This window comes from Pocillopora damicornis, chromosome 3 (genome assembly GCF_964200805.1).
Source record: "Pocillopora damicornis chromosome 3, jaPocDami1.2, whole genome shotgun sequence".
Lineage (NCBI taxonomy): Eukaryota > Metazoa > Cnidaria > Anthozoa > Scleractinia > Pocilloporidae > Pocillopora > Pocillopora damicornis.
This window is the reverse complement of record NC_142672.1, coordinates 29,980,517-30,005,242: the sequence shown is the minus strand read 5'-3', so window position 1 is coordinate 30,005,242 and position 24,726 is coordinate 29,980,517. Positions and strand designations below refer to the sequence as shown.

Genomic DNA, 24,726 nt, shown 5'->3' with positions numbered 1-24,726 from the left:
TGTTTTGTATTTTTAGTTTGTCGAGTGTTTTTAACATAAGCCCTGGCTCGGAAGATTGTGCATGCACTTTCTACGTCTTCGACATTAAATATCGCATTCTATATTCTATTCTATTACTTTGTACAATTAACAAGAATAATGGAATATTTGTTTTACATATTGCCATTTATCAATTCCACTCGTTATTTCGCTTTTTCTCACCGCGAGATATTTTTCATTTCGGGAGAAACTTCGTATGTCATTCAGCCAAAGCTAGTTGTCGTTAACAGATGTTCCTCCTTTCAAATTCAGCTCGACAAGTAGAATTCTAATTTTCAGGCTAGCTTAGATCTCTCTGTTTCTAAAAAGTATGAAGGATAGACGTGTTTTTATTGAGTCGCAATTCGACAAGATTCAATCAAAAAATGAGGTTTTAGCCCCTTCGCTCTTAAACTAAATTTAGAAGGGAATTTTACAGCGATTATTCGATATTACGGAAGTCCATTGAAATCCAGTATCACAGCTAAAGTTCTGATCGTGATTGATAATAGATGATTCGTTGCCCGTGGCAAATGTACGTAAGCGGAAGTTGGTAACCAAAGCACAAACGGAATAAACAGAAACAATATAATTCGCATCCCTAACAAACACATCTTCTTGAGTGATCTTATAAATCTTGTTGACTCAACGGAAGCTAAGTTATCGATGTCATTTGCTGGTAGCATTCCTTCACGTCTAACCGGTTCGAGGGACCTGAAACGGTTTGTATGATTTTCTTAGCTGTCGTGCCTCTTATAAGATTACATCTTTTCGCTTTCATACCTTCATACATGTTTGAATCACTCCCTGCATTAATATAATAATCAAATCTTAAAACATATCTCATTCGGTTACCAACATCCATCATCAAAAAGTGCATACTGCGTTCCCATTTGTTTCGCGATAGATCCATAGCACGACGTTACCAAGGGCTATAGGAAGTAAGTGGCAAATAACCACAGCTCATAACAGAGGAAAAAGATACAAAGAGAACCGTAGTACAAAGTTCCAATGAAATTGACATGAATATTGGGATCCTTGTTTAACCTACTAGACAAATGATTCATTCTACCCTCTTTGGTCGCTGTAATATATTTCGTTGTAAACAGATATTCTTCCCTTAAAATTCAGCACTGTAATTTCCAATTGTATCCTCAGGCTTAAGCTTTCTTTTTCTTAACTGTATAATGGATAGGTGTATATTTCCAAGAGTCGCAATTCGACCAGACCTCTGAAACAGAGAACAGAGAATAGTTGCTGGGACTAAAGCTTACATAAATCTTGTTTAGAAGAGTAAATTCTGGTTTTCCCACGGAGTCGTTAATAATATAAGAGTAATCGAGGAGACTTCCTAGTATAACTTTAGGGTTTCTTTAATTCTCCTCACAACTGATATTATACTTTGATCGGATGCTGTTGTTCCTGGCTGCAGGCTTTTTGTGTTGCTGGATACCAATGCGGGCACTTATACTCTGGTTTCGATTTTCCTTTGAAACCTGCCTAAGAATTGCAGCTTTGTAAGCAACTTTTCTCTGCTAATGGCGCATTTCGAAAGCAATTTCAGAACCTGCTTTGTTGCCACCGTGAAAAGGCAAGAGATCTGCGAAATGTTGCTGCCTTAATTAAAATGTAGGTTTTCAAAGTTTCTGATATAACATCTTACCGCTAAAAGTAGAAGGGAACGTAACTTGTGTAATGTTTCGCAGTAATATTCATGATATTTCCCGCTATAATTGTCGAATTAGTACAAACATACCAGAATACAGTAAGTTGGTAAAGTATATTCATCAGTCGTACGCCAGATCTCTCTAAAGGAAAATTTTTAATCATATATACACTAGAACAGAACCGGAAACACCAACACCTTTCCTTCCCATAGGAAAAAAAACAGAAGCGGGTAATTTCTACGTATAGGAAAATATACGAATGCGCGCCTTTGATTAAGACCCCATTCACGCTAGCAAAAATGTTAAATTAAACGGGATTTAGCATGATGAAATTCAGAAACGGAGAACTGAAAAACTGAACTTTCGATAATATTTAATTTATCGCTGACTTGTAATTAATTGTGCTAAACTTAAAGTTGGCAAATGTTGATTTAAGAAGCTTCTATATGGAAAAGAATTTAAATCATGTTTAACAAAACAGTTTAAAACATAGATATTTAAGCTTTGTAGTGAATGGGGTATTAGATGCATGGGAATGAAATGATGACGCAATAGGCGAATTAAAAAATTTGACGCAAACCTGCATCCCAAATATGCTTCCTCCTAAATAAACTCATAATCATGAGAATGAATAAACGGCTCCTCAAAAATCATTTTTACTAATCTATTCATGATTCACTATTAGCAATTAAAATTTAAAGTGCTACATTAAAACCTCAAGCATCTTTTTTAATTGTTGGGTGGCAACGGCTTTAAACTCTTAGCCCCTATCCAGCGGATAGTGAGGTTCTACGAGCAGGTAAATATATTAAAAAAGGGAAAATTTTCCACATGTAAAAAGTAATTTGACATAAATAAAAGGTTAAGTTGCACTTTACTAGCCTCAAAATGTGTTATTAGTCTTAAGGCATCCATTTTTAGGACTGCTGTGCGAAGGAAACTTTTGTGAGTCCCGCAAGGATCATCGGCTATCAGAAAATTTAAAATCAATTCAGTCATGATTCAGAAAAAAAGAAAATTAATCATTTCACGCACACAGGAAAATGTTGATATTATGACGAGCCGCCTTACCCGGGACATTTTTATCACAAAAGATGCTATTTGTGATGGCATGTTGCCGCTCCTAATTGTTTTGTCTAAGTGAGAGCTTGGGTCTTGAAATAAATTTATCTCATGAACTTTTCTTTACCTAGGGACATTTTTATAACGAAGGACGCTATTTAAGACGGTACGTTGCTGCTTCCATCGAGTGAGATTGTGAGATTGAAAAAAAATTATGTAAATCAGAAATTTATACGGGAATCCTAATGACACATTTGAAAAACCGCTCTTGTCTCCCCAAACCTGGACAAAATTCGTTTAGTAACGAAGATTAATTAATTACAAAGATCCTTAAGCTGTTCTTTACATTGTCAGGCTTGATATGTGTGGTGTCCAAACAAGCAAATTTATAACATAGCTAGTAAATTTGTCTAATCAAATTCAATTGCGTGAGCGTGCTTCATTTTCCTATTGTTAAACAAATTTACGCGCTATGTTATAATCTTTTTTGTCGTTATCCCCGCGCACGCCAGCCTATCGCGTCCCAGTTGGTGTCCAACGGAGCAAATTTAACATTCACAAAATTACGAGACAACTTATAACCTACTCACATAGGGCTCGTATTCGGTGCACGCCTAACTTTAAAGATCGTCTCGACATTAGCATTCGTAATTTGACAAGTACATGACATCTTCACAAGTATGCCACTCCTTGACAGCTATGCTACAATAGGGATAAAGAAAACTTGTTTCAGTTCACGTGTTCGTGAAAGACAAGCGGACAAAAACATAAACTGAATGACAGTAGTGAGCAGAAATGAGAAAATAAGCCACGCTCTTCGATAAACCAGAACTCCTGCTCTGACTCAATAAAGGAAAGGAAGAGTTTTTATTGTAGAATCTTTTTTTTTTGTAGTTATCCCCGCGCGCGCCAGCCTATCGCGTCCTATTTAAGTAAAAACATACCTTTCGAAATATTCAAAAGTTATTCATGGACATACGATAAAATGCTTATTGACTGAGTCAAGTCATACATAATCCCAATTTACACATATGAAGTTGCCGCTTTTTCCGGTTAGAAATCTTTGTTGAACACCGCAGTTTATATGATAGTTTGCATTTATCAGTCGGACCAGCTAAATTTTCACAACTTCAGTGTTTTTCTTGCAAAATAATAGTTTTCTCAAGAGCTTTGGGGCTATGCCGAATAATAGACAATTCATTCTTTGCTAATGCCTCGCCTTTCAACTTACCACCTGCTACAACTTGCACGTGACAATAGGCCAGATATGTAACTAATAAAAATGTTGATGAAAATTCGCAATCAAGCTTACGCAGGAAAAGAGTTATTTTATGGGGTTATCTTTTAATGAAAAAGACGAAGTATTTCGAAAACGGCAAACTTATATGCACTTCGGCAGAATAAAAAAATACCTTTTTTTATTGAAATTATCGTTAAACATACAGATGTTTCAGTCTTTAATGAATTTGTTTAGGCTTTCATTCAGCAATTGTGTGTCTTCCAAACGTCACTATGAGGAAGTTAAAAATACATCAAACGCTCTTGGCCCTTCCGCTGTTACCTTAAAAATGGTCATAGGCATAAAAAGGCCTTTCTTAGTCTGAAAGTTTGTAGAAAATGAACAGAAATTGTGGTATTTAAAAGGAAAAAGGCATTTTGCACTAAGAAGAACCTCAGTTTGGATGAGGTAATCGTCAAATCGTCAACAATCGTCACATTTCCCTGTGGAATTAAGGTTAGTTACAGATAATATCTCTAATAATCCATTTTTCGCTTTTTAAACCCAATTTTCTGCACTGTGACAGGTAAAGACTGGTAGAGTTAAAAGACGATAGCTCCAACCTTGCAAGGAAGTTTGACCGCCATTGAGCAATTATAAGTACTGTCCCATATTCTTCTGTGATCTGACTTGTTTTCATTGAATCTCAGCGTAAAGTAAAGCTTTCGCTAGGTCTAATTAGAATTATCAGTGAATGCTTAAACTGGCAAAAACTTTCGCTTAGATCGCGGACAGTTCACATAATTGTCACAAACTCCTCGCATAAGAAAATTCGATCACGCAACTAACTCGCAGCCAGCTGTTCCTTGAAGCAAATAAAATGAGAGCTTTAGAGTTCTTTACTAGCAATTTTGAGAAATTTGGCCGAGCTCTCTGATTCATAACGTGAGACAAAGTTTAAAACTAACGGCGCCACAGATAAATTCAGCAGCACATTCGTGACTTTATCAATCAACGAAATAAGATGATTATTTTTCTTCAAATATTTTTGGTGTGGGAAACAGGGAGTGAAGTAATCTTCTACTTTTCTCAAGTAGAGAGGTGAAACTCCACGTATACATTCATTTATTAATTGCTCTCGCCATCTTTGCGGAAAGTCATTAACCAACCCACCATACTTTCTATCGTTTTACCAAAATAAAAATCTACTTGAGATGTTTGGAACTGTATTACTGGAAATATTTGTGAATCACCCGCCTCCTACTTGTGATTAACAACTTTTCGAATATTTTCCCAACGTTCCAAGTGGGGTATTATGCTGATAAACCGACAGAAAGTGCGGTTTATTGCGTTTATAAAATGAACTTAAAACAAAACATATTATGTATCAATTTTCTATGGGTTTACCGATGTAATAAACGATAGGTTTTTGACCAGTCTCGTTCATTTAGAAAGCCTGATAACATAACGGTCTGGGAAATGTTGAAACAAAAACTGTTCGATGAACGAATGTACTCAGGCTTTAAGCAAAAACAATGATCCACAAGTAGTTGTGTCTTTCAGAACTATTGCAAACAGCTTTCCCCCTCAACTGCAGCTGTCACTTTTTTGTATAAGATGAGAACAAAAAAAGGCGTCGAGTTTGTACGTATTGGGAAATACACGTCATGATAAAGCAAACTATAAAGGAGCCTAAGTTTCTAAAGAAACTGTGGTCCTGCCACAGCGGGGAAAAGCTGACGTTTGACCGGCTTTAGGAACACCTCGCTCGATTCTAAGAATGAACGCTGGAAGTTATATAGACCCTCTACGAAAACAGTTTTAAGTATGGGATAATACGACGACTATTCAATAAAAAGATTGCTTTTAACTTCAAACTGATTAAGAAAGCCTTCATTTATCCATGTTTCTATCTATTCACGCTGACTTCAGGATAGACTGAAAACGCAAAAGAGTTTCAGAAATAGAATGACATATCTTGACACTTCCCTTAATGATGCCGCAACCGAAGTCAATAAATGATAACCGTTTTATGCATAATTCATCATGTTATTTTTCTTCAGTCAACTTTTCTAAGACGTTGTCAAGATATACCTTCTTTAAGCCCATGTGCATTGTTAAAGATTTGTTGAGAGAAAGGAGAATTTTCCAAATTTAGTCATAAAGCTTGCATGGACAGCCTAAGTTTTCGATGGATTTCAATTCAAGCCAAACGCTCAACTACTAAAATAATTTATTTAGGCGACATAAGTTTGAAGGAAGCCTTACAAATGATAGTCAATTTAAAACAAATTATATATGCAAATTAACGTCCTCTGTAACGGGAAAAATATAAGGATACGGAAAAAATATAAAAGTAATATGAATTGGCGCCTTCAGCTGATATGTTCGAACCAAGCTTCATGAGAAGTAAATATGGAAACAAACTAGTGGAACTTTTCGGCAGACTGGTGTTAACGACAATGATGATAATAATGATAATAGTAACAATGATGAAGAAAACGATGATTATATATGATTTTAATCACAAATTAGCAAAACAAAGAAATAGAGAAAGGAGGTTTGACGGCTTACGTTTATCTCCAAATGTTAGCTTGCATAATACTGTTTCTAGTTTGAATAAATAGAAAGAAGTTTCTTGCACCTACGTGAACAAAATACTCATTGTGTGTACTGAGTATATGGATAGCTTATACCTGTGGGAGATTAAAAAAAGTATCTTTTCATTGCAACAGGAGACGATACAACTGTACAAGGTTACAACTCGAACCGAAATATCAAATAAGTATATTTTTCCAGTGCGAAATGGCTTACAGGTTGGACATAGGGAAGACTTGGAAACGCATGCTAAATTACACACCTGCATTTTACTTACAAAATTTAAAAAAAAAGGTAGTATGAGCTTCTTTAGCAATACAGTCACTCGATCAGGAACGATTATTTAGCTGATAGAAATGCGTAAGCATTTTACGAGTCACCAGTATGATGTTTTATATACCGTGTATTCTTCACTAGCCGTTAGAATTGAAGTATAGGGGGCAGTATTCAAAGCAGTTATATGTTGCTATAGGTAATCACACGGGCACAATTTGGAACAAATAAGCTTGAGTAAATCTTTTCAAAGACTAACAAAATTAATTGTGGTTAGCAATTTTTAGTCTTTAAAAAAAATTTACTCGAGATAGCTCATCATAATTGTGCAGAAGCAAAAGGGGGGATCAAGTTCAAAAATACTTTATTCAAACCATGCGTTCAGTCAAAACAACCGCGTACGATCAAAACAACCGCGTACGATCAAAACAATAATATACAATGATATTTAAATACCTTTAAGGCGTAAAAAGTTCAGAGTCCGGCTAAACAGTTCAAGGAATTGTTCTGTTCAGTTTGTTACTTCTTTGCACCGAGTAAATCACGCCATGAGATTTTAACGCTGCCGTTAATCTTCGTAAGTCTTCACAAACCTCGCTTTTTCCTTGCATGGTATTGGATAAACTTACAATTCGAGAAGACGAGACTAAGTTGGGTCACGCGGTTCAAATAAAAAAAGCCAATAAATAAACGAACATATAAATGAATATCTAGATAAATGATCAGAAGTATATTTCGATAGGTCACAAACCCTGAGAGCGAATTAAAGGCGTGGATGATGTATTTGGCCGGGAAAGGGGAACAACCATTATTTTCACCTTATTAATGTTCATCTCTGTTCATTCATTTGTTTATTCATTTACTCAATAATTTGCTCTTTAATTTCTTTTATTTTCAGAAGGTGCTATGTTAAACTCAGAGCTACCAAGTCGAAGCTTAACTGTTGTCATAACTGAGGCAAGTGTTTGTATCGCATTGTGCATCATAAGCGTCACTGGAAACAGTCTGGTTTGTATGGCAACATGCAGAAACTCAAACCTGCGATCAACCACCAACCTGTATATCATTGCTTTAGCTGTCAGCGATCTGCTGTGTGGAATAGTAGCAATGCCGTTAGCTTCTGCCACGCTGATCTTCGGTAGATGGGTCTTTGGCGACGCCCTATGCCAATTTCAAGGGTTTGTTGATGTATTTGCCTATTATGTTACCCCAGCAACCCTTGGTTTGACAGCGTTAAACCGCTACATGAAAATTGTAAAGACAAGCCATTACAAGAAGATTTTTTCGCCCCGCAGATCTAAGATATGGTTGAGTTGCTTGTGGCTTTCCTTTGCACTTTACCTGCTGATTGTCCGCGTCACAAATTGGATTAAAATCGATTTTATTCAAGACTACGCAGTGTGCTCCTTTGATTACCCAACCAGTGAAAGTCAAATCTTTCATTATTGCATCACTGTTGGATTACTTTTTGTCTTACCGTTGTGTGTCGGCATTTTCAGTTACTATAAGATATTTCTCAAAACTAATAAGCATCAACGTAATGTAGTGTCATCGCTACGGAACTGCACTAACATTACTGTAGTAAGCAACTCATTGAAAGAAACAAAAGTTACTCGAATGTTGCTCATTTTGGCGGCGGGATTTTTGTGCTGCTGGATACCAATGTGGGCACTTGTCCTCTGGTTTCGTTTTTCCCCTGAGACCAGCTCAAGAATTGCAGCATTGCTTGTCACTTTTTTATTTTATTTGAGTGCTTCAATCAATCCTATTATTTACGCTTTCACAAATGGCGAGTTCCAAAGGGAATTTCGCAAACTGCTTTGTTGCCGCCGTGAAAGGTCAAGAATGGTGCCAAAGAAAGCTCCTGCGACTACGGGTAACGATCTCGTCGAACGAGAGGAACAAGAAACAAACATTTAAGTCTAATGAATTTGTGTTAATGAAACATCCTCTTTTGAAAACAAGACGGAAGAGTCGTTCCATTCTTTTTCTCTAATTTAGTTATTGTTTGTCAAAGCAAGCTTCTTAGATGTCGAAAGCTGTGTTGCTCGCACCAATCAATTATAAATTATTCATGGTGATATCTCCTTGCCAAATGCTGAAAGGATGACATCAGTTCACTTCTAAATTTTGGATGGGTTTCGAGTACGAATTGAATAGATTTTACTATTCCTACGATGAAAATACGAGGAACCTAATTTGAATACTAAATTGAATAATCTGATGGCAAGCAAATATCGTTCCTTATGCTTCTTCGGAATTTTCTATTTAGTTAGTTAAATTTAATTAGAAATGAATTTTATTCGACTTTCCGTTTGTAAACAGCCAGCCACTAAAGCCCTGAGTTTCTTTTTCTGATGCATGTGATATAATCAGTAAATTATTTGCGATACTCGAACATAAGATTTTTTCTAAACCCATAATAAATTAGCACATAACGCTTTTAGTAGATTGGAGGTGACGCTCAGTCGTTTATGAAAAACTTCGAGACCACAGAAAAGCGGAGAGAGGTATGAAAAATAACTTATATTGCGAGCTTTAAAGTGATGATATTTGCATAGCAACGTTTTTCAGGGAGGAAATAAATAGAATTTGAAAAAGAAGCCAGCAAAGAGATAAAACTTGGCGCCTACGGCTGATAACAATATTAATGACGTAACAGTGATAATAATAGCTCGCAACGATACCTGCAAGACTTTCTACGTCGACGAAATACCTCCTGAGTGTATTTTAAGATGGAAAATATGTTAGAGGGAGATTTTATTCGTCAAACGTCAAATATAACTGCTTAGGACTCCTGTAGATGGCCTAAAGGTTTGTTGCGCCCTCCTCATTTTTTTTCAGTTTTTAAAGGTTAGGCATATTTTTTTTATATATCATAGTGTTACCCTTGTCTTTGTGAATACGATGGTGTATTTTTTTTCTTGTCGTTTTTGTTGTTGTTTTTTGTTTGCTTTTTTGTTTTTTCTCTGTCGAGTTTCGAATTTTTTGTCAATTTTTCATATCATTTGCATATATTTTTCATATTTTAAAAAAGTGAAGAAATGATTGCGCATACTTTAAGACATCATTTCTGCGAACTGATGTAAGGGTTAGGTCTGAAATTGTATGGGGATGTAGAATAAGAGTTGTCATGATTTGTGCAATGTAAAATACTTCTCTTAATCTTATATTTTGTGCGAGATATCAGTTGTCTATCAGTTGTCTTTAGTGCGCTCTCCCAACATAGCTTATTATTCGAAAGTCATGTTTTTCACGTGGGTTTTTTTTTGTCGATTTAACGAAGATGATTGCAATGAAAATCATATTGGCGCAAAGTTAAGCTCTTGGGCTTTATTTAGGTGTAATTTTTATTTAGTTTGGCTATGGTGATTAAAAAAGAAGAGTCACATATCTTTACAACTTTTCATGGAAATTTGGTCTTGCTTTTGCTATTAATTACTCATAGGTGCTTGCTCCGTTTGCGTTGAAAGTGTCTAATGATATTGACGAATGTATTTGCTAAACAACCGTGTAAATGGTACCTAGTTTGAATAGATTGATATAAAGTTAAATGTGGTTAAAAAGGAGGCTTTGGTTCCCTGATCCCCCCCTTGTCGTATCAAACGACAAGAGTATTATCCTGAGATCTGAGAGTATTCGTGGGGCACTCCCCGGGGGTTGGCTACACCAGCTCGTGTTTGATCCCTGACAAACCTCTTTGACCTACTGGAGGTATCATCGAGTAACCAGCTCGACTCATTTTTACCAGGATATTTACATATATACAACGGTATAATAATTAAAGTTTTAAAATTATATTTACACTTCTATGTACAGCAGTATTTACAATAAATAAAAGTTGTAATTGAGCCGTTTATATGTACAATTCTATCTACACTGAGAGTTGCAGAGGTCAGGATTTGTTTGGAGGCCCGCCTCCTTCGGAAAAAGTTTTTAACTTTTTAACAGCACTTGACCACTCCTTTCTGAGTTAGGATGTGTTTTAACACGTTATCTTCCCGTAACAAAGCAATACTTCTGGCCTCAGCGATCGCCCACGGCCTGCGTGACGATCCTGTGAAGTGCCTAGACTGGAGTCATTTTCAAAGGGCAAGTCACCCTGTCTGGAAAATTGGGAGGCCCTGGCGCTGTTCTTCCGGAGGCGGACGAAGTCACTGATCTCTTTGATCATGCTGAAGTCTACCACGTGGCGCCTAACGTGGTGATCTGTCCTGCAGACGTTTCTAACCTCATGGCGCATCATGATAAGCAGCTGTTTTAGCACATAATCTTCCCGAAACAAATAGCAATACTTAATAACCCTACTATCAAGACGCGCCCCTGCTGCCTAAAAAATCTCCGTCAAGCGCTTCCTGATGGTCCCAGACCTAAAACATTGTCCATCATCTTTAACGAATGATTGGTCCCCTTCTTCCTGGGCAAAGTGAGGCCTGATGTTACTGGTATAAATTGACATCCACCTGTGCAGCGTCTTATCTGCCGGACAATGGCGGCTCGATGTCTTGTGATGGTCGACAAGCAACGTCCACGTCTGTCAACGTATAGACTCTTAAATATGTACCAAGCTCTTATAGCTCCTTACCTAACAACCGGTCTGACAGTATGGGATCAGGCTTGTAAATCTTACCTTGACAAGCTCCTAAAGTTGCAGAAACGAGCTCTTCGCTATTTCAGATCTATTTCAAGATACATCTAATGTTCATTCTTACAATACACGTTCTTCTGCCTCTAATAACTTCTATACCAAACCTTCTAGGCTATCCGTTGAAGCGAATTCCTTCTCTCGAATAGGAGTAAAAGTGTGGAATGTAGTACATCAAGCATTAAGAAATCTTTCCAAAAATGCGTTTAAAAGAAAACTCAAACAAATTTTATTCAACATATTAGGTTCCCACGACTCTCATATAGATTTACCTGAGATTATACAAAATGTAAAATCCTGGTAATACTTCTCCTGATCTGTCCTGACTATTTTTATAAACAGTAGCTGTACCTTTAATATTTTAAATTAGGTCAATGTAAGGGTTTTTATTGTTGTTACTCAATACTGTCTCTTTCTCTTTGACTTTTTTAGTTCTGTTTTCAAAATATCTTTGTAATTCGGTTATTAAGGCATGGCCCGCCTAGATTAGCCTTTGCTAGTTGCGGGCATGCCCTTTTCTGTAAAATTTAATCGGAAATTAATAAAGTGTATTTGTATATGTAAAAATTGTGAAGACGAACCAGTACAAGAAGATTTTTTCGCCCCGCAGATCTAAGATATGGTTGAGTTGCTTGTGGCTTTCCCTAGCACTATACCTGTTCATTGCCCGAGTCACAAATTCGGCAAAAATTTATTCGAAGTTAAGCAATGTGCTCCTTTACTTACCCAAGTAAAGAGAGTCAAATCTTTCATTATTGTATCGCTGTCGGATTGCTTCTTTTTTTACCATTAAGTATCAGTATTTTTAGTTATTAAAAGGTATTTCTCAAAACCAATGAGCATCAACATAATGTAGTCTCGTGGCCACAGAACAGGACTGAAAATGGTTCAGTAACCAACTCATTGAAAGAAATAAACATTAATCGGGTACTGTTATACGTGGCCGCAGGCTTTTTGTGTTGCTGGATACCAATGTGGGCACTCACTCTCTGGTTTCGATTTTCCTTTGAAACCTGCGCAAGAATTGCAGCTTTGCTAGCAACTTTCCTCTTCTATTTTAGTGCTTCTATAAATCCCTTTATTTACACTTTCACAAATGGCGCATTTCGAAAGCAATTTCAGAACCTGCTCTGTTTCACCGTGAAAAGGTAAGAGATCTGCGAAATGTAGCTGCCTTAATTAATGAGATGAGATTAATGAGAGCGAAGCGAACGAACAAGTCTTGTAGATTTTCAAAGTTTCTGATATAACATCCTACCGCTAAAAGTAGAAAAGAACGTAACTTCTGTAATGTTTCGTAGAAATGTTCATGATATTTCCCGCTATAATTGTCGAATTAGTACAAACATATCAGAATACAGTAAGTTGGTACAGTATATTCCTCGTATGCCAGACCTCTTCAAAGGAAAATTTTTAATCATATATACAGTGCATCAGAACAGAAACCACTAACACCCTCCCCTCCCATAGGAAAAAAAACAGAACCAGGTAATTTCTACGTATAGGAAATATATGAATGCGCACCTTTGATTAAGACCCTATTCACACGAGCAAAAAACGTTTAATTAAAAGGGATTCAGTGTGATGAAATTCAGAAACGGAGAACTAACAAACTGAACTTTCAATAATATTTAAGTTATCGCTGACTTATAATTCATTGTGTTAAACTTGAAGTTGACCGATGTTGGTTTAAGAAGCTTCTATGAAGAAAAGAATTTGAATCGTGTTCAACAAAACAGTTTGAAACATTTTTAAGCTTTGTTGTGAATGGGGTATTAGTTGCATGGGAATGAAATGATGAAACAGTAGGTGAATTAAAAATTAATTAAATTAATTAAATTAAAAAAATCATTATCACTAATCTATTCATGATTTCCTAATAGCAATTAAAATTTAAAGCGTTATAATAAAACCTCCAGCATCATTTTTAATCGTTGGGTGGCAACAGCTTTAAACTCTTAGCCCCTATCCATCGGATAGTGAGGCTCTATGAGTAGGTAAATATACTAACAGGGAGAATTTCCACATGTAATAAGTAATTTGACATAAATGAAAGATTAAGTTGTACTTTACCAGCCTCAAAATGTGTTATTAGTCTTAAGGCGTCCATTTTTAAGACAGCTACGCGAAGGAACCTTTGTGAGTCCCGTGACGATCGTCGGCTGTCAGAAAATTTAAACTCAATTCAGTCGTGATTTAGAAAAAATTTTTTTTTTCCTTTCACGCACACAGGAAAATGTTGATATTATGACGAGCCGCCCTACCCGGGTTATTTTTATAACAAAGGACGCTATTTGAGACGACATGTTGCCGCTTCTACTCATTTTGTCTAAGTGTGGGCTTGGGTCTTGAAATAAATTTATCTCTTGAAATTTTCTTTACCAAGGGACATTTTTATAACGAAGGACGCTATTTAAGACGGTATGTTGCTGCTTCTATCGAGTAAGATTGTGTCTTGAACTAATGTTATCTCATAAAAAAAAAAAATATATAAATCAGAAATTTATCCGTGAATCCTAATGACACAGTTGTAAAACCGCTCTTGTCTCCCCAAACCTGGACAAAATTCGTTCAATAAGGTAGATTGATTACAAAGATCTTTAAGCTGTTCTCTGCATTGTCGGGCTTGATAGGTGTGGTGTCCAGGCAAGCAAATTTAAAATTCACAAAATGACGAGACAACCTAGGACAAATAACTTACATACACATGGCTCGTATTCGGCGCACGCCTAATCTTAAATATCGTTTCGACATTAGCATTCGTAATTTGACAAGTACATGACATTAAAACATAGTTAATAAATTTGTCTAATCAATTTCAATTGTGTGAGCGTGCTTCAGATTCCTATTGTGCACGCTCATGACGTCAGCAAAGAAATCCCTTAAGAAAAAATAATTTCTCCACGATTCTTTACTTTGGGATTTTACTATTAAAAAACTGGTTAAGACTTTGGCGGCAATTTAAGCTAAACATGGAAACAAGATCGTTTACAGCGTAGTGAAATGTTTTCCTGAAACAAAATTATCAACGCGCTAAAGCGTAGCAGAGGGAATGTTAACCCTTTTACAACATTTAAACCATTTGGTTGAAAATGTTGTAAAACAATTGGTTCATACGTCAGCTGTGTGTTCATCGAGATATGAAGCACTTGGGAAGTTTGGAGAGCACTCAAGAAGCTAGAGTTGGTCTCCAAACTTCCCGCGTGCTTCGTATCTCGATGAACACACGCTGACTTAAGAACCAATTGTTAATTTTCACATACGTACAAGTATGCCACTTCTCGACAGCTATGCGACAATAGGGATAAAAAAAAAACTTGTTTCACTTTACGTATTCGTGAAAGACAAGCGGACAAAGACATAAACTGAATGACAGTAGTGTACAGAAATGAGAAAATGAGCCACGCTCTTCGATGAATTGGAATTTCCTGCTCTGACTCGAAAAAGGAAAGGAATAATTTTTATCATAGAATCTTTTTTTTTTGTGGTTATCCCCGCGCACGCCAGCTTATCGTGTCCTATTTAAATAAAAACAAACTTTTCGAAATATTCAAAAGTTATTCATGGTCATATGATAAAATGCTTATAGATTGAGTCAAGTCATACATAATCCCAATTTACACATATGAAGTTACCGCTTTTCCCAGGTTAGAAATATTTGTTAAACACCACAGTTTATATGATGATTTGCCATAATCAGGCGGACCAGCTGAATTTTCACAACTTCAGTGTTTTTCAAGCAAAATGACAGTTTTCTCAAGGGCTTGAGTGCTGTGCCGAATAATAAACAATTCATTCTTTTGTAAAACCTCGCCTTTCAACTTACCACCTGCTACAAAATTCGCAATCAAGCTTACGCAAGGAAAGAGTAATTTTCTGGGGTTATCTTTCAATGAAAAAGACGAAGTATTTCGAAAACGGCAAACTTATAGGTAATTCGGCAGAATAAAAAAAATATTTTTATCTTGAAATCATAGTCAAACATACAGATGTTTCAGTCTTTATTGCATTTGTTTAGGCTTTCTTTCAGCAATTGAGTGACTTGCAGACGTCACTATGAGGAAGTTAAAAATACATCAAAGGCTCCTGGCCCTTCCGCTGTTACCTTAAGAATAGGCATAAGCATGGAAAGGCCTATCCTACTCTGAAAGGTTATAGAAAATGAACAGAATCTGTGGTATTTATAAATTTATTTAATTAAAAGAGGAAAAAGCATTTTGTACTGAGAAGAACCTCAATTTGGATGAGGTAATCTTGAACTTTGGAGAATCAAAGTGTTCTGTGAGCAAACTCGTGAATTGACACATGATATTTTGGATTATGTTTGATGTTACCTGGTTTAGGGAATTTTGTGGTTGATTGTCATATTTAGAGTACGAGCAGTAGTTCAGTGTTCGCAGCAAAGAAACAAAGTAACGTTGGGATACGAAGGCATTACAATTGAAATGATCATGCTATTACATTTGACAAGGGTGGATGATGTCATATGTTTTAAACGTATATCAAAAACTATCAAATGCACTCAAAAGCCTAAAATCGAAAAAAAGTTTACAGGAATCGACCAATCGAGCGAGCAAGCGAGCGAGTGCCATTCTCCACATCATATCTACAACTCGCTCTTCCGCATGCGCCCAATTCACGAGTTAAAAAGTATTAGTTAGCCACTTCAATACCGTTTTGGGGAAATTTTCCTGTGGGATTAAGGTTAGTTACAGACAGTATCTCTAATAATCCATTTTTCCCTTTTTAAACCTAATTTTTAACTCTCTACACTGTGACAGGTAAGGACTGGTAGAATTAAAAGACAACAGTTCCAACCTTGCAAAGAAGTTTGACCGCCGTTAAGCTATTATAAATACCGTCCCATATTCTTCTGTGATCTGACTTGTTTTCATCGAATCTCAGCGTACGGTAAGGCTTTCGCTTAGTCTAATTAAAATTATCAGTGAATGCTTAAACTGGCAAAAACTTTCGCTTGGATCGCGGACAGTACACATAATTGTCACAAACTAATCGCATAAGAAAATTCGAAATACTCAACTAACTCTCAGCCAACTGTTCCTTGAAGCAAATAAAATAAGAACTTTAGAATTTTGAGAAATTTGGTCGAGCTCTCTGATTCTTATCATGAGACAAAGTTTAAAGCTAACGGCGCCACAGATAAATTCAGCAGCACATTCGTGACTTTATCAATCACCGAAGTAAGATGATTATTTTTCTTCAAATATTTTTGGTGTGGGAAACAGGGAGTGACGTAATCTTCTATCTTTCTAAAGTTGAGTAGTGAAACCCTACATGAACATTTATTTATCAATTGCCCTCGCCATCTTTGCGGAAAGTCATTAAGTAACATACCACACTTTCTATCGTTTTACCAAAATAAAAACCAACTTGAGATGTTTGGAACTGTATTACTGGAAATGTTTGTGAATCACTCGCCTCCTACTTGTGATTAATAACTTTTCGAGTGTTTTCCCAACGTTCCGAGTGGGGTATTATGCTGATAAACCGACAGAAAGTGCGGTTTATTGCGTTTATAAAATAAACTTAAAACAAAACATATTATGTTTCAATTTTCTATGGGTTACCGATGTAATAAACGATAGGTTTTTGACCAGTCTCGTTCATTTAGAAAGCCTGATAACATAACGGTCTGGGAAATGTTGAAACAAAAACTGTTTGATGAACGAATGTACTCAGGTTTTAAGCAAAAAAACAGCTTGAAACATTTTTAAGCTTTGTTGTGAATGGGGTATCAGTTGCATGGGAAGGAAATGATGAAGCAGTAGACGAATTACAAAATTTGACGCAAACCTGCATCCCAAATATGCTTCCTCCTAAATAAACTCACAATCATGAGCATGAATAAACGGCTCCTCAAAAATCATTATCACTAATCTATTCATGATTCCCTAATAGCAATTCAATTTCGAGTGCTACATTAGAGCTTCAAGCATCTTTTTTATTAGTCGAGTGGCAATGGCTTGGAACTCTTAACCCCTATCCATCGGATAGTGAGGCTCTATGAGTAGGTAAATATACTTACAGGGAGAATTTCCACATGAAATAAGTAATTTGACATTAATAAAAGATTAAGTTGCACTTTACCAGCCTCAAAATGTGTTATTAAGGCGTCCATTTTTAAGATAGCTGCGCGAAGGAAACCTTAGTGAGTCCCGAGAGGATCGTCGGCTGTCAGAAAATTTAAAATCAATTCAGTCATGATTAAGAAAAAAAAAGTAATCTTTTCACACACACAGGAAAATGTTGATATTATGACGAACCGCTTTACCCAGGACATTTTTATAACGAAGGACGCTATTTGTGACGACATGTTACCGCTTCTACTTATTTTGTTTAAGTATGAGCTTGGGTCTTGAACTAAATTTATCTCATAAGGTATTCTTTACCTAGGAACATTTTTATGACGAAGGACACTATTTGAGACGGTATTTTGCTGCTTCTATTTGTTTTGTTTAAGCATGAGATTGGGGCTTGAACTAATTTTATCTCATGAAAAAAAATTATGTTAATCTGAAATTGATCCGTGACTCCCAATGACACAATTGTAGAACCGCTCTTGTCTCACCAAACCTGGAAATATTCGTTTAGAAAGGAAGGTTGATAAAGATCTTTGTAATCTTTCAGGCTTGATAGGTGTGGTGTCCAACGGAGCAAATTTAACATTCACAAAATTACGAGACAACTTATAACCTACTCACATAGGGCTCGTATTCGGTGCACGCCTAACTTTAAAGATCGTCTCGACATTAGCATTCGTAATTTGACAAGTACATGACATTTTCACAAGTATGCCATTCCTTGACAGCTATGCTACAATAGGGATAAAGAAAACTTATTTCACTTCACGTGTTCGTGAAAGACAAGCGGACAAAAACATAAACTGAATGACAGTAGTGAGCAGAAATGAGAAAATAAGCCACGCTCTTCGATGAACCAGAATTTCCTGCTCTGACTCAATAAAGGAAAGGAAGAGTTTTTATTGTAGAATCTTTTTTTTTGTAGTTATCCCCGCGCGCGCCAGCCTATCGCGTCCTATTTAAGTAAAAACATACCTTTCGAAATATTCAAAAGTTATTCATGGTCATATGATAAAATGCTAATTGACTGAGTCAAGTTATACATAATCCCAATTTACACATATGAAGTTACCGTTTTTCCCAAATTAGAAATCTTTGTTAAAAACCGCAGTTTATATGATAGTTTGCATTTATCAGTCGGACCAGCTGAATTTTCACAACTTCAGTGTTTTTCTTACAAAATGACAGTTTTCTCAAGGGCTTGAGGGCTATGCCGAATAATAGACAATTCATTCTTTGCTAATACCTCGCCTTTTAACTTACCACCTGCTACAAGTTACACGTGTCATTAGGCCAGATATGTAACTAATAAAAATGCTGATGAAAATTCGCAATCAAGCTTACGCAAGTAAAGAGTAATTTTCTGGGGTTATCTTTCAATGAAAAAGACGAAGTATTTCGGAAACGGCAGACATATGCACTTCGGCAGAATAAAAAAAATTTTTTTCTTGAAATCATAGTCAAACATACAGATGTTTCCGTCCTTATTGCATTTGTTTAGGCTTTCGTTCAGCAATTGTGTGACTTGCAGACGTCACTCTGAGAAAGTTAAAAATAATCAAACGCTTTTGGCCCTTCCGCTGGGAGCTTAAAAATAGGCATAGGCGTGGAAAGGTCTTTCCTACTCTGAAAGTTTATATAAAATGAACAGAAATTGTGATGTTTAAAAGGAAAAAAGGCATTTTGCACTAAGAGGAACCTCAATTTGGATGAGGTAATCGTGTCAATAACAGTTTGGGGAAATTTTCCTGTGGAGTTAAGGTTAGTTACAGATAGCATCTCTAGTAATCCATTTTCGCTTTTTAAACCTAATTTTTAGCTCTAAAAAAAAGCCACACTGCACTGTGACGGGTAAAGACTGGTAGAGTTAAAAGACAAGAGCTCCAACCTTGCAAGGAAGTTTGACAGCCGTTGAGCTATTATAAGTACCGTCCCATATTCTCCTGTTATCTGACCTGTTTTCATCGAATCTCCGCGTAAGGTAAAGCTTTCGCTTGGTTTAATTAGAATTATCAGTGAATGCTTAAAATGGCAAAAACTTTCGCTTGGATCGCGGACAGTTCACATAATTGTCACAAACTCCTCGCATAAGAAAATTCGAAGTACGCAACTAACTCGCAGCCAGCTGTTCCTTGAAGCAAATAAAATGAGAGCTTTAGAGTTCTTTACTGGCAATTTTGAGAAATTTTGTCGAGCTCTCTGATTCTTATCGTGAGACAAAGTTTAAAACTAACGGCGCCACGGATAAATTCAGCAGCACATTCGTGACTTTATCAATCGCCGAAGTGAGATGATTATTTTTGTTCAAATATTTTTGGCGAGGGAGGGAAGTAATCTTCGATCTCTCTCAAGTAGAGAAGTGAAACTCCACATAAACATTCGTCATCCTTGCGGAAAGTCATTTAGCAACACACCGCACTTTCTATCGTTTTACCAAAATAATAATCAACTTGAAATATTTGGAGAACCGTGTTACTGGAAACGTTTGTGAATCACTCGCCTCTAACTTGTGATTAACAACTTTTCGAGTGTTTTCACAACGTTCCGAGTGGAGTATTATGCTGGTAAATCGACACAAAGTGTGCTTTATTGCTTTAAAACTTAAAACAAAACATACTGTTTCAAATTTCTCTAGGTTACCGATGCAATAAAAGATAGGTTTTTGACCGATCTCGTTTATTTATAAAGCTTAATAACACAACGGTCTAAGAAATGTTGGATTAACGAATGTATTCAGGCCTTAGGCAAAAACAATAATCCATTAGTAGTTGTGTCTTTAAGACCTATTGCAAACAGCTTTCCCCCTCACCTGCAGCTCTCACTTTTTTATGTAAGAAAAGAATAAAAAAAGGTGTCGATTTTGTACGTATTGGAAAAGACAAGTATAAAGCAAACTATAAAGGAGCCTAAGTTTCTAAAGAAACTGTGGTGCTGCGACGGCGGGGAAAAGCTGACGTTTGACCGGCTTTAGGAACACCTCACTCGATTTTGTGTATGAACGCTAGAAGTTACATAGACCCTCATGAAAACAGTTTTAAGTCAGGGAGGATACGACGACTATTCAATCAAAAGATTGCTTTTAACTTTAAACTGGTTAATAAAGCTTCCATTTATTCATGTTTCTATCTATTCACACTGAATTCAGGGTAGACTGAAAGCGCAAAAGAGTTTCAGAGATAGATGATATGTTCGATCCAAGTTTCATGAGAAGTAAATACAGAAACGAACTAGTGGAACTTTTCGGCAGACTGTTGTTAACGACAATTATGATAATAATGATAATATCAACAATGATGAAGAAAACGATGATTATATATGATTTTAATCACAAATTAGCAAAACAAAGAAATAGAGAAAGGAGGTTTGACGGCTTACGTTTATCTCCAAATGTTAGCTTGTCATTAATACTGTCATCGTCTAATTTGAATAAATTGTAAGCAGTCGCTTGCGCCAACATGAACAAAATGCTCATTGCATGTACTGAGCATATGGATAGCTTATATCTGTGGGAGATTAAAAAAAAAAAGTATCCGTTGATTGTAACAGGAGAAAATACAACTGCAAATGGTTAAAACTCGAACGGAAATATCAAATAAGTTTATTTTTCCATGGAAACGCATGCTAAATTACACAACTACATTCTACCTACAAAATTTAAAAAATATATAGTATGAGCTTCTCTAGCGATATAAACACTCGATCAGGAACGATTATTTAGCTGATAGAAATGCGAGTTACCAGTATGATATTTTATATACCGTGTATTCTTCACTAGCCGTTGGAGTTGAAATATGAGGGTAGTATTCAAAGCAATTATATGTTAGTATAGATTATCACATTATTTCTAGTGCAATTTGGAATAAATAAGCACGAGTAAATTTTATTAGTCTCTGAGATAGACTTATAGTCTTATTGTCTTTGAGATAGACACGAGATTATCATAATTGTGCAGGTAACAGGTCTCGCAGCTGAAATAAAAAAAGCCAATAAATAAACGAACATATCAATGAATAACTAGATAAATGATCAAAAGAGTATTTCGAAAGACTTACGGATAGACTTATAGACTTATAGTCTTTGAGATAGACACGAGATAGCTTATCATAATTGTGAAGATCACACGTCACGCGGTTGAAATTAAGCCAATAAGTAAACGAACATATCAATAAAGAATATTTCGAAAGTTCGTAAACCCTGAGAGCGAATTAAGGCGCGGATGATGTAGTTTGCCGGGAAAGAGGGAATCCATAATTTTCACCTAATTAATTTTCATCTCTGTTCATTTACTTGTTTATTCATTTATTCAATTATTTGCTCTTGAATCTCTTTTATTTTCGGAAGGTGCTATGTTAAACTCAGAGCTACCAAGTCGAAGCTTACCTGTTGTCATAACTGAGGCAAGTGTTTGTATTGCATTGTGCATCGCGAGCATCATTGGAAACAGTCTGGTTTGTATAGCAGCATACAGAAACTCAAACCTGCGATCAACCACCAACCTGTATATCATTGCTTTAGCGGTCAGCGATCTGCTGTGTGGAACAGTAGACATGACGTTAGCTTCTGCCACGCTGATCATCGGAAGATGGGTCTTCGGCGACCCCTTATGCCAATTTCAAGGCTTTGTTGGTATGTTTACCTCAAACATAACCCCAGCAACTCTTGGTCTGACAGCAATTAACCGCTACGTGAAAATTGTAAAGACAAGCCATTATAAGAAGATTTTTTCGCCCCGAAGATCTAAGATATGGCTGAGTTGCTTGTGGCTTTCCCTTGCACTTTACCTGTTGATTGTCCGAGTCACAAATTGGGCTAATATCGATTTTATTCAAAGCTACGCTGTGTGCTCCTTTGATTACCTAACTATTGAAAGTAAAATCGTTCATTATTGCATCACGGTCGGATTACTTTTTGTTTTACCGTTGTTTGTCGGCATTTTCAGTTATTATAAGATATTTCTCAAAACCAATGAGCATCGACATAATGTGGTCTCATCGCTACAGAGCAGGAGTGATAATGGTTCAGTAACCAACTCAGTGAGAGAAATAAAGCTTACTCGAATGTTGTTCTTGGTGGCAACGGGATTTTTGTGTTGCTGGATACCAATGTGGGTATTTGCCCTCTGGTTTCGTTTTTCTCCGGAAACCAGCTCAAGAATTACAGTATTGCTTGCCGCTTTTTTCTTATATTTGAGTGCTTCAGTCAATCCCATTATTTACGCTTTCACAAATGGCGAGTTCCGCAGAGAATTTCGCAAACTACTCTGTTGCCGCCGTGAAAGGCCAATAAATGTGCCAAAGAAAGCTACTGTGTTTACTCGCAACGATCTCGTCGAACGAGAGGAACAAGAAGCAAACTTTTGAGTGTAGTGAATTTGTGTTTGTAAAACATCCTCTTTTAAAAACAGGACGGAATAGTTTTCTCTACAACTTTTTATGGAATTTGGTCTTGCTTTTGAGGTGCATACTCCGTTTTCCTTGAAAGTTTCAAAAGATATTTGACCAATGTATTGGCTAAACAGTCGTGTAAATGGTGCCTAGTTTGAATAGATTGACATAAAGTTAAAGGTGTTTAAAAGGAGTCTTTGGTTCCCTGGTCTCCCACTTGCCGTATCAAACGACAAGAGTATTATGCGGAGGTCTGAGAGAGTTCGTGAGGCACTCACCGGGGACTGGCTACCTCAGCCCGTGTTTGATCCCTGACAATCCTCTTTGTCCTACATAGGGTATCATCGAGTAACCAGCTCAACTCATTGTTGTCAGGATTTTTACATATATACAACGGTATAATATTTAGAGTTTTAAAATATTTACAATTCTATGAATAGTGGTATTTACAATAAATAAAAGATGTAATTAAGCGGTTTATATGTACAATTCCCAGTTTCTTATGGTGACAAAGAAGGCATTTGCCTCCTTAAGTCGCGCAGCGTCTGTCAACTTGTGGTATCTGTGGAGGTGCTGCGTTTTCTGCATCACCATAGCACCACACCCACGCAGACCACACTGATAGGCGTACTCATTGCACCTACCCTTAACCTCCCCCCTTTACTCACTGCTGATGTCATTGGCCCAAAATACGGCCCTCTTAACTCGTAACTTTGACGAAACCTTATCGCTATGCCTAGCCAGCAGATGCCTCTCCAAGTTGGTTCCAAAGAATTTGCAGAACTGGCACTTCCTTTTCTCAGCCGAGGCCACAACTGGAGCAGGGCCAGGAGCAGGGGTTTGCTTAAGGCTGCCAGCAGGAAGAGAAGGTGCCAAGGCGGCAAAATCGGCAGGCCATAGTACAGGAGCAGGGGTTTGGGCTGCGATAGTTTCACGGCCTGCAGGGACATCTGTTGCATCACCAACACTTTTGTCAACTTCCATTTTCTTTTCCACTTCCGAAAACCACGAACTCCACTACTTTTGTCTACCTCCCAAACACCAAGAACTCATCTACTCTTGTTGCTCAAGCGGACAAGAATTTCGACGCGAATTTTGCCGTAAAAAAAAGAGAAGGATGTGAGATGTGTTTGCATTGTGTGCTCCATTGCAATTTCACGATTTTGATTAGTTTTTGATTAAGACTAACTCTCCTTGACATTTCAAACCGCCTCTCGCAAATTTGAAAGAATTTCCTTAAAACTTCGCCGAGATATTAGCACACGGGCTAAACAATAGGCCGAGGAAGACTAGATACTAGTTTCTGTCATCCATGTTAGAACAATATGTAAACGTCAATAACTCCCAAGCATTTCGACCGATTTCCACGGTATTTCCAGGATTGATAGAATATCCCCTGAGCTACATTACGATGTTAAACATGCATCCTCAATCGGCACACAAAAAGCATATTACTAAGGAACAAAAACTGACATAGAACAATGCAGCATATTTGCACCAAACCATTTGAAAATGTTTAGTTCAGCGTCAATAAACACATGACCATGAAAAAGCATTTATACAGGTCCTCTACTTTTAATAAGGAGGTCCCAACATGTTCATAATTGTATCACACAGCCCCCTTAAGTTTAAATCGACATAACAAATAAGCAACTGCCTCTAACTCTGAAAAAATGCACCCGACTGTCTCTGTCAAATCTTACACACCTTTCCAGATAGTTGAGTTGCCTGGGAATAGTATCTAAACGGAGCTAAAAGC

The 24,726-nt window shown here is 36.8% G+C and overlaps 2 protein-coding genes across 2 annotated transcripts; both read left to right on the top strand.

Moving 5' to 3' along the window:
- The first annotated feature begins 448 nt into the window (after window positions 1-448).
- Window positions 449-9,639, top strand: LOC149049272 (beta-1 adrenergic receptor-like). Its single transcript, XM_089201307.1, has 2 exons — window positions 449-740; window positions 7,736-9,639. Exon 2 carries the CDS (start codon window positions 7,744-7,746, stop codon window positions 8,755-8,757), a length of 1,014 nt encoding a protein of 337 aa, XP_089057433.1. The 5' UTR covers window positions 449-740; window positions 7,736-7,743; the 3' UTR covers window positions 8,758-9,639.
- A 12,290-nt stretch (window positions 9,640-21,929) lies between these two features.
- LOC149049271 (octopamine receptor beta-1R-like) lies at window positions 21,930-22,943 on the top strand. Its single transcript, XM_089201289.1, has one exon. It carries the CDS (start codon window positions 21,930-21,932, stop codon window positions 22,941-22,943), a length of 1,014 nt encoding a protein of 337 aa, XP_089057415.1.
- Window positions 22,944-24,726: the final 1,783 nt, after the last annotated feature.

What these genes read in the sequence shown, in the direction of transcription:
- LOC149049272 (XM_089201307.1), top strand. Translation starts at nt 7,744, where the DNA reads ATGTTAAACTCAGAGCTACCAAGTCGAAGCTTAACTGTTGTCATAACT.
- LOC149049271 (XM_089201289.1), top strand. Translation starts at nt 21,930, where the DNA reads ATGTTAAACTCAGAGCTACCAAGTCGAAGCTTACCTGTTGTCATAACT.